Genomic DNA, 13,070 nt, shown 5'->3' on the forward strand with positions numbered 1-13,070 from the left:
TACCAGGCACATGGGTGCAAAATGCTCTTTTGTCTCGAGCCACAGTACTCTGATGCACTCAATGTGGCCATGTAAGTTCATGTGAAAGCCAACTGTCACATAGTAAAATGAGGACCTTCCTTCAGTGTGTCCTGATGAATTAGGGTTTAATGTTGTGGAAACTGGTGGCTGCAATAGGAAAACCATATGATGACTGAGTTTTTGGGGCTTTTTGGCTGCAGCTTTTTTACTCCCAGCCTTGCGACGTGGCTTGCAATTAGGTGCTTGAGTGTGCTTGTGTAAGACAGAATGCAAAGGGATCGTATTGTAACACAGTTGACTTGTGGTTTCTCCAGGTTTTAGAAATATACAATGTTTTCCATCGTGGGTCTATTTCAGTGTGAGAATGTCCACTAGACCACAGAATCTTGGCAGGGGGTCTTTGGTTTTAATCATCTTTGCTGTGGCCTTTGACCGAGAACATGTTTCTATTTTGGAAAAAAGTTTGGAAAAAAAAGAAGCTCAGAATGTAACCCAGTTAAGTTGCTATAACACCTCTTCTCTACCCAATGTTGACCTGAGAGTAGACTTTCTGTTTTGGTTTCTGGGTTTAGTCCAAAACACTGAACTCAGTCCTGCCTTCCCAAACTTTTTCTCTTTCATTCAACAAATCTCTCAATTGTGTAGCCTACCTTTCTTCCTCTCCTCTTTCTATTTCTCTCTCTCTCTCTTTCTCTCTCTCTCTCTCTCTCTTCCTCGTCTCTGTCTCCCTCCCACCCCTCTATCCCTCCTCTAAAAATGCCTCATCACCCCACCCCCCCCCCCCCCCCCTCCTCCCACCTCCCTCCCCCCCAGCTGCGCCTCCCCCGGCTCAGTTTACATGGCTGTGCTTAGAGATCAGCGTGGTAGTGGTGTTGGCGTTCATTGCTCTACAGAGGCAAGGAGAGGAGCGAGGAGAACAGCCAGGAGCAGCTACCGTACGGCACCGGAACGTGAACGCATGACTGGGCTGAGCTGCTCAATGAGAGAATGCTATCAGGTCTGGCCATTCTGCTGCTCGTCTGCCTCCACATGCGGGTGCAGGGGAAGCCGGGGAAGCCACAGGTACAGGTAGGACTGGGTGTCGAGGCTGGGACTGGAGGTGGGGGCTGGACCTGGGACTAGGGGTCAGGGCTGGGGCTGGACCTGGGACTGGGGGTTCGAGGCTGGGGGTCAGGGCTGGGACTGGGGCTGGGGGTCGGGGCTGGAGCTGGGGTCGGGGCTGCAGCTGGGGTCGGGGCTGCAGCTGGGACTGGGACTGGGGTTCAGGACTGGGACTAGGACTGGGGGTCAGGGCTGGGACTGGGGCTGGGGACTGAGGACTGGGGACAGGGGACTTGGGGTTGGGGCTGAGGCTAGGGCCGGTCCTGGGATATGGCTATGTCACACACATTGAGTGTGTACATTTTGTGAGCATAGATATAAATGATACAGTACCAAACATAAAAATAACAAAAATCTATCAATGCAGATTGTAGATCAGCAGGAGTCAGGTATTTACAACTGTGTCTGTTTCCACATGAGCTCTGGGGCTATATGCTGTTTATCTTCAGAGCTCCTTCACAGGCTGCTCGGGGTATTGTAGTGCTGTCCTAGTGATACCCTCAGTTTGAAAGGACTGTCCCATAAAGATAGGTAGTATACTGTATATATATTTAACTGTTGAAACTCATTCCATTCATTCCAGCCTTGGGGCATTACATGTAGCTTAGCTCCTCCATGTGCGGCTGATTGGCTGCTTTGTTGTGATGTCTCTGTCTCTGAGATGCTGTTGCAGACAGGTGATGTACAATAACCTGCCTCTGGATTTGTATATCAACATAAGTATGCAGGAGTACCCCCCCCCCCCCCATTTGCTTAGTTCTCTATGAAGATGTGACTACAGGTGTGCAGAGGTTTGTGTATTCAGATATACAGTACCAACACTTGTGTGACACAAACACATGTCAAACTACAGCTGTTGATAAGGACACCTGGTAGAATTACTGTACAGTAGCCATACTACCATTGCATAGCTGATGGCACAGGGCACCATTCATTTCTACAGCTTAAACATCTGGGGGTCTTTAACAGTTGTTTACCTGGTATCAGGTCACTTAACAGTTTTGACAATAAAGAAATCGATCTTCTCTCACACAGAGCCTTGTGCAAACAGACGACGATGCCAGGAGAAACCCTGTCGTGTTTTAGTGGCTGTAGAATCAACACGCTGTGTGCTATTTCAGAGAGCTTTACAAGCAGTGGGCATTTTATGGAGCTGCTGTGCCCTCGGCTCCAGGCTGGGAGGGTAGTTTGTGGTGTATTACGAGGCCTCTTTACTGTGGGGGGAACAGTCTCCACAGCCTCACCTATGGCTATGTCACTCTGCACTGCCGAGGCAAAACCTGTGGGCCCCAGGGTTTGATACCATTCCTCATACCATTCCATGCATTACTATGACCCCCTCCTCCGATTTCTACCTCCACCAGCCTCCCCTGGTGTAGAATATAGATGACTTCTTTAAGGCTGATGGAGGAGCCCCAGAGCCCCACTTCTCCCAGTTGGAAGGGAACAGTCATCCAACGACCTCGTTACATCATCCCCTGTGTTGTTTCGGACACCCACTAAGGTTTGACACATGGGGTGATTGATGTTGGTAAATGCCATGTAGTGGGAAAGAGCGGTCAAGTTATCACTGTCCAAAAAGACCCAGAGCTTGTGTTTCTATTAGTGGTTACGAGCTCCGATTATTGCCTTGGTTGGCTTCCCAACATGTCCATGATATAAGTTCCAGATCTGAAAATCGGAAGATTTTCACCTCACTTGAACTTTTTATACTTTTTATTTTTTTTATTTATTTTTTTAACCATGCTGTCCTTGAAAATATACTGTAGGCTGCACCATGTCTTTTAATTTGAACTTTGGACACTATACTGCTCTTCACATTGTCTTTTTTGTGTGATAAATAGAAAAAAACAAAAAAAACGACTGAGTCTACCTTAACTGCATGATGTCATCTTTTGACTTGCAGTGTAAGCTGTCCCCAGTATTAACACCACAGCCACTGATGTGTTTCCAGTGCTGACTGTAGAAGTCTGTATTCTTAGTTATTGTAGCTCAACAGCCTCATTGAAGGCAGAGGGGATCAAACCTCTGAAAGCACACAGCATCTCACCATGTGGGCTACAGATGCTTGTGGCCACGGCAACGACCACATGCACTTCACATGGACCGGAGGGGGTGGACTGACGTAGCAGCCATGAGCCACCATGACGTGACTTTGCTTTGGTGTGACAATGGTGGTAGAAATCAGTGGTAACCTTTCAACTCGCGCGCACCCATGCACGCACACACACACACACACACACACACACACACACACACACACAACATGGTATGGAACCTGAGTGTGTAATGAACATACAGTTACAGGATCTGAGTATGGCTCTATTCTCAACCCTGGTCCCTTGTTTCAGCTCCGCAGATCCGATGATTCCCAGAGCTAACCAGAGCTAACAGAGTTAGCAGACCTTCCTGCCATTGTATTGGTTGGAATATAGATTATATTATATATATATATATTGGTTGGAATATACATTATATAATCTATAATGTCAGCACTACCACCACCTACATCGCTGTGGTGTACTGTAGTGTTTTAACAGACAGGAAGCCGAGGCAGAGATGAAATGAAAAGAATGGCTGACACATAGCTGAGGTTTTGCTGCGCTCTCCGAAGCCAAGCCACAGGGCTTCCTCACATCCTGACTGGAACTCCCTGGGCTGGAGGAGTCAGCAGCAGTTGCTGGCAGCGACTGAGACCCTATGATACCACCATAAGATACCACCAAAGTGGTGTACATGTACTGTATGTCTAGCCTCTATTCTGGCTGGGGAGAGGATGTGGAGCAGCAAAGTCCATGTCATGAAACCCGAAGGCAGGTTGTGCTTTATAAACGATTAGGTAGTGTATGGAGATAGTTGTGCTTGTGGTACTACTTTATACAGTAAGTTATGTCAAATTACTTTGTTAGAGAGAGAGAGAGAGAGGGAAAGAGAGAGAGAGAGTTGGCGGGTTGTATTAGTAATATTTATCGGGTGAAGGTTTTTTCATGTGTTGGGGAGTATAATTGGTCCCAGCTGATGAGGAGTAACATCTTGTCCTGTGTTTGATTTAAAAAGGCTTCTCACAGTCATATTTCTCAGTGTCATCACTTGTTGTAGCCACAGTTCTAATATTTACGAGTGTAATTTCTTTTAAGCCGTTAGTTACAACACAGGCAACGCTCCTCTCTCTTGACCTTTTATTCATGTCACGGCCAGTCTGAGAGATTTCGGTCGATTTCGGTAATGTCATTTCCATGCCATGTCGCCCATCTTGTTTTAAGGTCACCCTCCTCCCACTGATAAGTTATTGGCTGGGATGATCTTGCCCCAGCATTCTCAGCTTTGGAAGCCCAGTAATGTAAATATTACATTTCCAGATGAGCTGGCGTGTCATTGCAAGCCAAGTCTTGATAACAGCAGCGGCTAGGCTCCAGTGCGCTCTCTCTGGCTGTGTGTGGAGAGTTGAAGATGGGCTCATAATGTTCACAAAACAACCCCTGCGACTCTCTGCTCGTAAATTTGGTCTATGGGGTGTGTTTCTATCATCTTAAGTGGATTTTTATAGTTAGAAAAATAAATGGAGAATCCCTTTCATCTAAAACGTTTCTCAAGGATTTGAGTCGTTTGTCCTGCCAAATTTGGGGCAAACCATTTAGTTCACAACTTAACTTTACAAACATGTTGATGTTATTAACTTGATAAATGATTTTACTTGATGTTTAAGTAGCTATTATTGCTATTAGATAACAGTTTGTATATTCAAATTAACTATGGAAAACAACTCTCTTACAACTCATAAATCCTGTGATGTTGTTTGGGAAAGATGCCTGTTACTAATATTCAGTGACAAGACCAGGGGAGGCTGGTGGAGGTAGAAATTGGAGGACAGGCTCAGTGTAATATATGGAATGGAAGGAGGAATGGTATCGAACAGGAATGGTATCAAACATTTTGATACCATTCCTCATTCCATTCCATGCATTACAATGAGCCCGTCTTCCAATTTCTACCTCCACCAGCCTCCACTGGACAAGACGTACTGTAGTCAAATGTGGGCATGTATTCTGTGTGCCCTCTGGGAAAAGTCACAGTGGCTCGAGCTTACTCTGCTAACATTTAGCTAAAGTCAAAAATCCCTCAACTTTTCCCAGCCTGGCGGGTACTGGCACTATTCGTGTAACATCGTGGGAACCTTTGGTCTGAGTAGAGAACCAAGGAAGTCCTGACAACAAGCCATGAACATGGAGAGAGGGAGAGGGAGAGGGAGAGGGAGAGGGAGAGGGAGAGACAGAGACAGAGACAGAGACAGAGAGAGAGAGGGGTACTCTAGAGGCCCAGAAGAGTTATGGTTCTGGGGGACAGAACTGTTTCACTTCGTGAATGAACAAAAGCCTGCATTGGTATTCTTGTGCAGTACTGTAGACTATGCAGTAGATGCTAATAGATCATCGTGTAGATGAACATTTCAAACAGCTGCATGCATCTGGATGTATTTCTACAATGCAGCGCTGAACTGTATGATAGCGCTGTCTGCACCTGCTGATGTCAGTAACTCATTAGCTTCATCTTGGAGTGAGTCGGTACAGTAGATGGCTCTGTCTCACCAACATAAACATCAACTCAACAAACACTTACCCAGCAGGCCTTGGAGGAATCCCAGCAGCAAACAGACCTCTCTTTCCCACCACATCTAGAGGTTCATTTGCAAAAGATTGGGGGGTGGAGTTAAATACTGTAAGATGTTTCCAGCATTCCTGTTAATTTAAGCATGAAGTCACTGTGACCACTCATTTTTTTAAATTCATATTTGCATTCCTCAAGGAGAACCACAAACCAGGCCCCCCACACAGTTTAAAGCCTTATTATTGCAAGGCAAGTGTAACTTACGCCAAGCTTGTGGGAAAGGGATTTAGTTGACAAGAGTGTGCAACTGTATGTCTTGACAGTGTGCATGTTCATTGTACACTAATGATAGAAAATGTCTGTTTTCTCCTTCCTTTTCTACCCACTCACTTCCATTGCTTCAGACAGTTCAATTCAAAGCCTCCCAACTTGGGTTTCTGAGAAGAGGCGCCTCTGTTCACTAAGAACAGGCTTGATAGCTTTACGGTCAAACTGTATTAGCCAAAGTGCTTAGCTGGCCTGCTCACAAATGCAAACTAAAGCATTTCTTAGTAGTTATAGAGAACTTATGGCTACGAAATGACCGTGATAAACTGTGTCTCCCATTGCTTTTACGTCATGCTTGAGGCGGTATGTAAGGTAATTGACCTGACTTGACCCACAGTTTCTTATGTATTTGTTGTAGGCCTACGTGTGTGTATGTGGTTGTACATGGGTTTAGGATCCATAGAGCAGTAGCGGTGTGGTGAAGGATTATGGGAATTCACTGGGTGCATTGCCTGCATTTTTGTTTCTTTATTCTGAGGATCAGAAAGTATTTTTGTCAAATTAAATTGTAAAATTGGACCTTTTTTGAGCCCACTACTGTCCATACCTTGTGTTCTTTTTTAAACTCTGTCACAGACTACTGTACCTCCCTAACCAGCTCCAGGTTAACCTAACGTACATGTATCTACCTCTCTTTGATGTGCTGAACTGTAGTCTGGTTACGTTTCAGGAGATCACAGAAACAGTTGGGCAGATAGTGCCATAGGGGATTGACTGTGTGCGGCCTACTGGTTCAAATGTTTCGCAAGTTTAATACAGCATTGATTTGTTGGATTATGATGTGCTTTATGACAGGCCAACCTCACAGCTATTGTATCTGGAAAAACTATTGCTTTGATTTATGGCTTGACGAATGTTGTTTTCAACGTTCTTCAGCTGACTGTGAGCTGACTCTACCATCCTGACGCATCTAACCATTTCCAGATGAAGGTGGATTTAAGTGACAGTTAAAGTCCCATTATAGTTATCCTGAAAGTGGGGATGTTGTTCTCCTGTGCCAAATTGCATAAAACTCCCACAGAGAGCAGGTCAGAGAAAAGCAATGATGTGGTCTCCGACTAAATTGAGCACTTTAACACTGCGGATGCCCTGAAAGGAAAAACTTACGATTCCTCCAAACCTGGTTCCTCATTCATCATCCACTCTTGGGATTTGGGCAGAGTTGTACAAAGACGAGTCTCACAGACTGTAAACCAGGGGAACATGAATGTTCTGACTATGATGACACCAGGGGAGGCTGGTGGTGGTCGTAATCGGGCTCATTGTAATGCATGGCATGAAATGAGGAATGGTATCAATGAACCCATCCTCCGATTTCTACCTCCACCAGCCTCCCCTGGATGACACATCATTTTGATAGGTTCATGGTGAAGGTCACGTTAGGGACAGCCTGAAGGGCAGAGAGGACTGTTTTGGGATATTTTAGGGGACAGATGAGTCACTGTTTGTCACAGTTTTTTTTACAACCCGCCAAAGGTTTGTCTTAACAGCTGATGTTTTGGAGGATATAAAAAGGTCCTAATCACTTAATAATCCTGGGATTCTGGAATGCTTCCCGTCAGGTAGGCAGCCATGCCTTAAGCTCTTTCCATATAAGAGGGAATGAAAAACCTCACACTGTTTTCCCCACAAACCCTGCAGTCACGTGATATTTAATACATTGACGATTTCAGGGAATAAATAGTGTCTCTCCACCTTCACGTTAATATCCAGTGATTCAGATATCTTCCCAGGCAAGTTGCCATAGATAACCTGTCTGCTTGTCGTTGCACAGAGTTTTATGAGAGGGGAAGGAATATTTTTCTGTCTTTCTCGGGGCAAAAGGCGGACGGTTTAAATGCTAGCTGTGGTAATGTTTTTTTTAGATCAGGAGATAATGTGGTGAAAGGGGAGAAGTGGAGGCACAGCTAGGATTCACAGCGAAGCTGCATGGTTAGAGATAGCCTTAAAAGGATAGTTCACCCAAATTATAAAATCACATTTTCAACCCTGAGAACAGTCTATGGACAAGGACAGACTTCAATCCACACTTTGGTTCTTCTAACTATCACTTTAACTGCTGAGATGAACAGTGTGCCTAGGCTTTATCTCTCTGTGGAGGATTGAACGTTTGAGGATTGAGATTGTTGTCGTGACATGAGTCGTCAAAGTAGATCTTGTATCAACACTCAAGATCATGTCGAAAGTCAGAAAGAAATCTGTTTTTCATCATGTACTGTTCTACTGAATAAGCCTACAGTACATCCTGCCGTGCCATTTCTATCCAGCCCTAGAATAATTCCACATTGGCCTCTGCAGCAATGCCCGTTTTGTCATTTTTCAGGGCTCTTAGTTTGCTATTCATTTTCTCATCGCTTATTTCCTGTGCAGAAGGAGGTGCTTTGTATTTGCTTTGGCCCAGTTGGAGGCTTGGCCCGGTTCAGACCGCACTGCTATGGGTGGGCGAGAGCCAGGGATCAGTCTCATGAGCCTACCCCAATCTCCTCAGGCCACCTCTGGCCACCACCTCTCCCCCTGTTCCAGGCCTGCAGCTGACTTACTTCAGCTATAGCTAAGCCCGTTGAGATAACTTGAATCTACAGCAAAAACCCCTTTTAATTAACGTCTCTACTTCGTACTGTATGCATTTGTTTGTGTCATTCATCTTTATGCTGTAGTAGTGTTCATTGGTTCAGGACCACACATTAGTGTTTGGTAACCACATGGTCATTATTCTGTGAAAGGACATACTGTATTAGTATAAACCACGTTTTTATGAATGTTGGGACCTAATATATACATTGGGTTCTGAGAAAATGTTCCTGTTTTGCAAGGCAGGATACTCCTAATTCCTCAACTGGGATTGGGAGGAAATTGTTTGTGACGGTGTAATGTCTAGGAACGGGACAGATTCCCATGGAAACCGTGCTCAAGGTAACAACGTGACTTTCCAGGACAGACATGAACCTGACTGGAGACTACAGATTGGCAGCTGTCCAATCACAGAGGGCCTTTGTGTCATTAACTCTGAACGGCTTTGCGTTCCCTTATGTCCCCTCCCCCGGCCACTGTCCCTCCCCCTGGTCCGGGTTCCAGCGGCGAGGGCGTATATCCTGGCACGCCCAAGGCTCATGGAAGTACGGTGGCCTGCTGGGATCAGTCCAAGCCCCTGCAGCACCTGTTCACACAGCAAACTGTTTTTTTTACGGCTGGATTGGCTGAATTTATGGACTGCTGATTTGAGTGTTCTATACTTACCGTATCCAGGCATCCTGTAATTTACGACTGCCAATGTGACAGAAAAAGCTAACGCCCCCGAGGATTATCTCGGAAACTTTGGAAGCAGTTTCAGCATCATGCCAAGAAAATGCCTTTCGGAATGAAACAAGGCCTATACTAATTGGTTGTTGTGTTATGGTGGTTAATTATGAGCAGGTCAAGGAATTTATAGACGAGTTGAGGCAGAACTCAACAGAACTTTGAAATCTGAGTATGTTTATACGGTATTATAACCTTAGAACCCTCTAATTTTCCCTATTTATTTGATTAACGAGGTGGTTCATTTGAACTTTTACTTACATTTTAGCAGTTTGAACAATCTCTTCAGCTAAACACTTTCACCTGGGATGTATTACTGTACCTCTGCCTGCAATAAAGCAGTGAACTGTCTGCCTGTACGTACCTGTATGAATGATTGTCTCTCTCTTTGACAGAGTCTGGGCTGCGATGAGTTCCTTGGCTCAGGCAAGGTGATGGACAAGTGTGGCGTGTGTGGAGGAGACAACACTGCCTGTAAGCTGGTGTCGGGGCTGTTCCAGCACAGCCTGTCCAAAGTGGGTTACCACAAGGTCGTGGAGATCCCTGAGGGAGCCACCAAGATCAACGTGACGGAGATGGTGAAGAGCAGGAACTACCTGGGTGAGTACTACAGGGTCATCACCAGTCACTTCAGGGTTCTCCCCAAACAATGTACAGTAAGAGAGATGCTGCGCCACCTTGTTAACTTGGCTCCGCCACCATGTCAGCATTTCAGAGCAAATGAAACTGATGTTTAGTAATGATAGAGTAACCATCATTGATCGCCAATGAACATTGTTGTCGAATGTGAAAGCGTTGTCATGTTCTTCAGCTAATTGAGCGTGAAAGCGTTTTTTTTTTTAGCAGCATTTTGACATAAATAAACGTGAGTCGTTTTTGATCATGCAATCCAGCACCGCCTTGTTCAAAGGTACAGGGGAGAACCCTGCTACCTCCCAGGGTCCTCCACATCTCTCTCTCTAAATCAGGCCCATGACACATCCAGGAGTGATTCTAAGGGATTTCCTTGGACCACATGTTAGATTATGTTTCACATTACATTTACGGTACTAATAAAAAGTCACATTTTAAGATTAGCTTCAAGTTATAAAACATCTGACAACACCAGCTATTATTATTTTATCATTTGGAGTCACTGCTGTAAGCCTGTTATCAGGCAGCAGGGAACAGCTGCTCGTTAAACTGATTGGATTTGTTTAATTAAAAGGCAGATCAAAATACAGGGAGGACCTGTGTCTGGAATTTTCTTCCGTTGTGGATTATCAGTAACCACACCAGTGCACTGGCAGTGCCGCAATCATTTATAGGCGGCTGTCACATCAAATATGTATTAATAATACATAATTGTTGTCTTTGTAGAAGCATAACGGTGTGTGTGACACAGAAGTGCGCCATTTCAAGAGTGACTGGTTGGAATGTCAGTGTTTTATTGTTGGAGACGTTGGCTTAATGAGATCCATGCCGCAGCGCAGCAGTGGGTCTGGAGGAGGGGAGAGGGGGCCGAGGCCCGGCTTCCCCTGGCTGCTCCCCTCAGGGAGAGGGGGCCGAGGCCCGGCTTCCCCTGGCTGCTCCCCTCAGGGAAAGTGTATAAACAAGCTTTCATTAGAGGACCCCTTCTTTTTTTTTTCTCCAGCCCCCATCATCCTTTTTAATTAAGGTGAGGAATTTCACTGCTTCCTAGAAAACCAACACCAGTGATGGAACCCTCTCTCTCTCTCTCTCTCTCTCCCTCTCTGAAGCTACCTTTCAAGTAAAAACGGGGTGCCATTGCCAAGTATGCTCTGCTTTTTCTAATGCGAGTCCCCCCCCCCCCCCAACCCCCTACCCCTCCCGCAGACAATACTTCTAATGCGAGTCGTGCCCCCCCCCTCCACACACACCCCCCTCCAACCCCCCCCCCCCCCTCCCGCCCCTCCATTCCAGACAATACTTCCGCAGTGAGTAAGCGGAAATGTATGCATGGACAATGAGTCCTTTCAGTGGAACTACAGTGTGTGTGTTGGCGTTGTTGTTGGAGGAGTTCAGATGTCAGTGGGTAAAAAGCTCAGTGAGAATGCAACATCCTCAGGATAAATGCAAACATTCTGAGGAGGAGTGATGTGAAACAGGAGACGGCTGCAAGGATTCTTCCATAAACCACTTAAGCGTTACCCAAAGCCCCGATGTTTGCCTTCGTTCCCTCAATAGACTTCTGTTCTAGTTTGTGAATTTCTAATAATGTGCTTTTAGTTGTCCAAACACTCTTCTGTTCAATAGTATTATGTTACTTTCCTAATGCTTTTCTGATGGCTGACTCTGTATATCCAGTCGGTGTAGTGTGACAGTGGAGAGATTCTGTGGTACTGTAGCTACATTTCACAATGCCAGCGCTTTACGAACAGGTTGCTTCATTTATATAACGCATTACTTTGAAGTTACACGTGACAACATTTATTCTGTTAATGCTAATTACTATCAGAAAGTGGGAATTTCGGCTCACTTCTACAGCATTTCTCATTATGTAAAGCCACAGTGACATTTGGGTTGCTGTGGAAAAGGGTTCAAATTACAGGGGGGCTCAGGGGCGCTGAGCCCCCCCCATAACAAATCCCCCTCCCCTCATAAGAATTACAATGAATGACGTACATTGGTCCCCCAAGGGTCCATGTATGATTCTAACCCTGCGGTGTGTGTGTGTGTGTGTGTGTGTGTGTGTTGCAGCTCTGCGCAGTCGTTCGGGCCGATCCATCATCAACGGGAACTGGGCCATCGACAGGCCAGGGAAGTACGAGGGAGTGGGCACCATGTTCATCTACCGAAGGCCCAATGAAATCACCAGCACCGCCGGGGAGTCCTTCCTGGCTGAGGGGCCCACCAATGAGATCTTGGATGTTTATGTGCGTAACCCAATCAGCTTGTACAGTACTGTACCAAGCAATGTTTGACTCTATATTCACAATTTGTGAATATAGAAAAGGACGGAGAAAAAGCACAACAATTCATGTTATTTTTCTTTTTCCTCAACGCCGTTATGCATATGTGGGGATATAAGAAGTCTCATCTCTCTCACCTCCCATCTCTCAGATGATCTACCAGCAGCCCAACCCAGGAGTGCGTTATGAGTACATCCTCCCGTCTGACAACTCTGTCATCCCTCAGTACCCCGACCGCCGGCCTGGGGGTGAGCGAGTCCCTCCACCTCTACCCACTTCAAATCAATTCAGACTTTATTTGTATACCACATTTCATACACAGACGCAATATGTTGTGCTTTACAGGAATAATACACATATGTGACTCAATAGATGCTGTATGGGTCTCTCCCTAGTTTTGTGGGCTGAAACGTTATGCTCGATCCTCTAGGGAACACTCTTAATGGACAGGGTGGGTATGACCATCGTGGAGGGGGGCATCCCAACCAGGAGGGATATGACCCAGCTGGTGGAGGGGGCAGGTACCCTCCCCAAGTCCCTGACAACCAGGTGCCAGCGGCCCCCCCACCCAGGCGACAGCGAGACCACAACTGGAAACTGTCAGGAGCAACTGAGTGTAGTGCCACCTGTGGACGAGGTGAGGCATAGCATCTGTGTTTAAAACCCCAAGAGGTCACTGGTGAGTCTCCCAAAACCTTTGTAGCACGACGATCATCTTTCGTCTATAGCCTACAATGGATGACGATCTGAGTACTACGAAGCTTTCAGGAATCGGGACTTAAGTGAATTGCTCAACTAGGCGTAACA

At 45.9% G+C, this 13,070-nt stretch overlaps 1 protein-coding gene across 1 annotated transcript in view; it reads left to right on the forward strand.

The window, feature by feature from the left end:
• LOC310819641 (thrombospondin type-1 domain-containing protein 4-like) overlaps positions 1 to 13,070 on the forward strand; it is a 29,608-nt gene that overhangs the window by 13,251 nt on the left and 3,287 nt on the right. Inside the window, exons 3-6 of the mRNA XM_083690963.1 lie at positions 9,747 to 9,951; positions 12,052 to 12,227; positions 12,415 to 12,511; positions 12,694 to 12,900. Coding sequence (XP_083547089.1) covers positions 9,747 to 9,951; positions 12,052 to 12,227; positions 12,415 to 12,511; positions 12,694 to 12,900 — 685 coding nt within the window. The remainder of the gene's footprint in view (positions 1 to 9,746; positions 9,952 to 12,051; positions 12,228 to 12,414; positions 12,512 to 12,693; positions 12,901 to 13,070) is intronic.

Source organism: Argentina silus (assembly GCF_951799395.1).
Source record: "Argentina silus genome assembly, chromosome: 19".
NCBI classification, from domain to species: domain Eukaryota; kingdom Metazoa; phylum Chordata; class Actinopteri; order Argentiniformes; family Argentinidae; genus Argentina; species Argentina silus.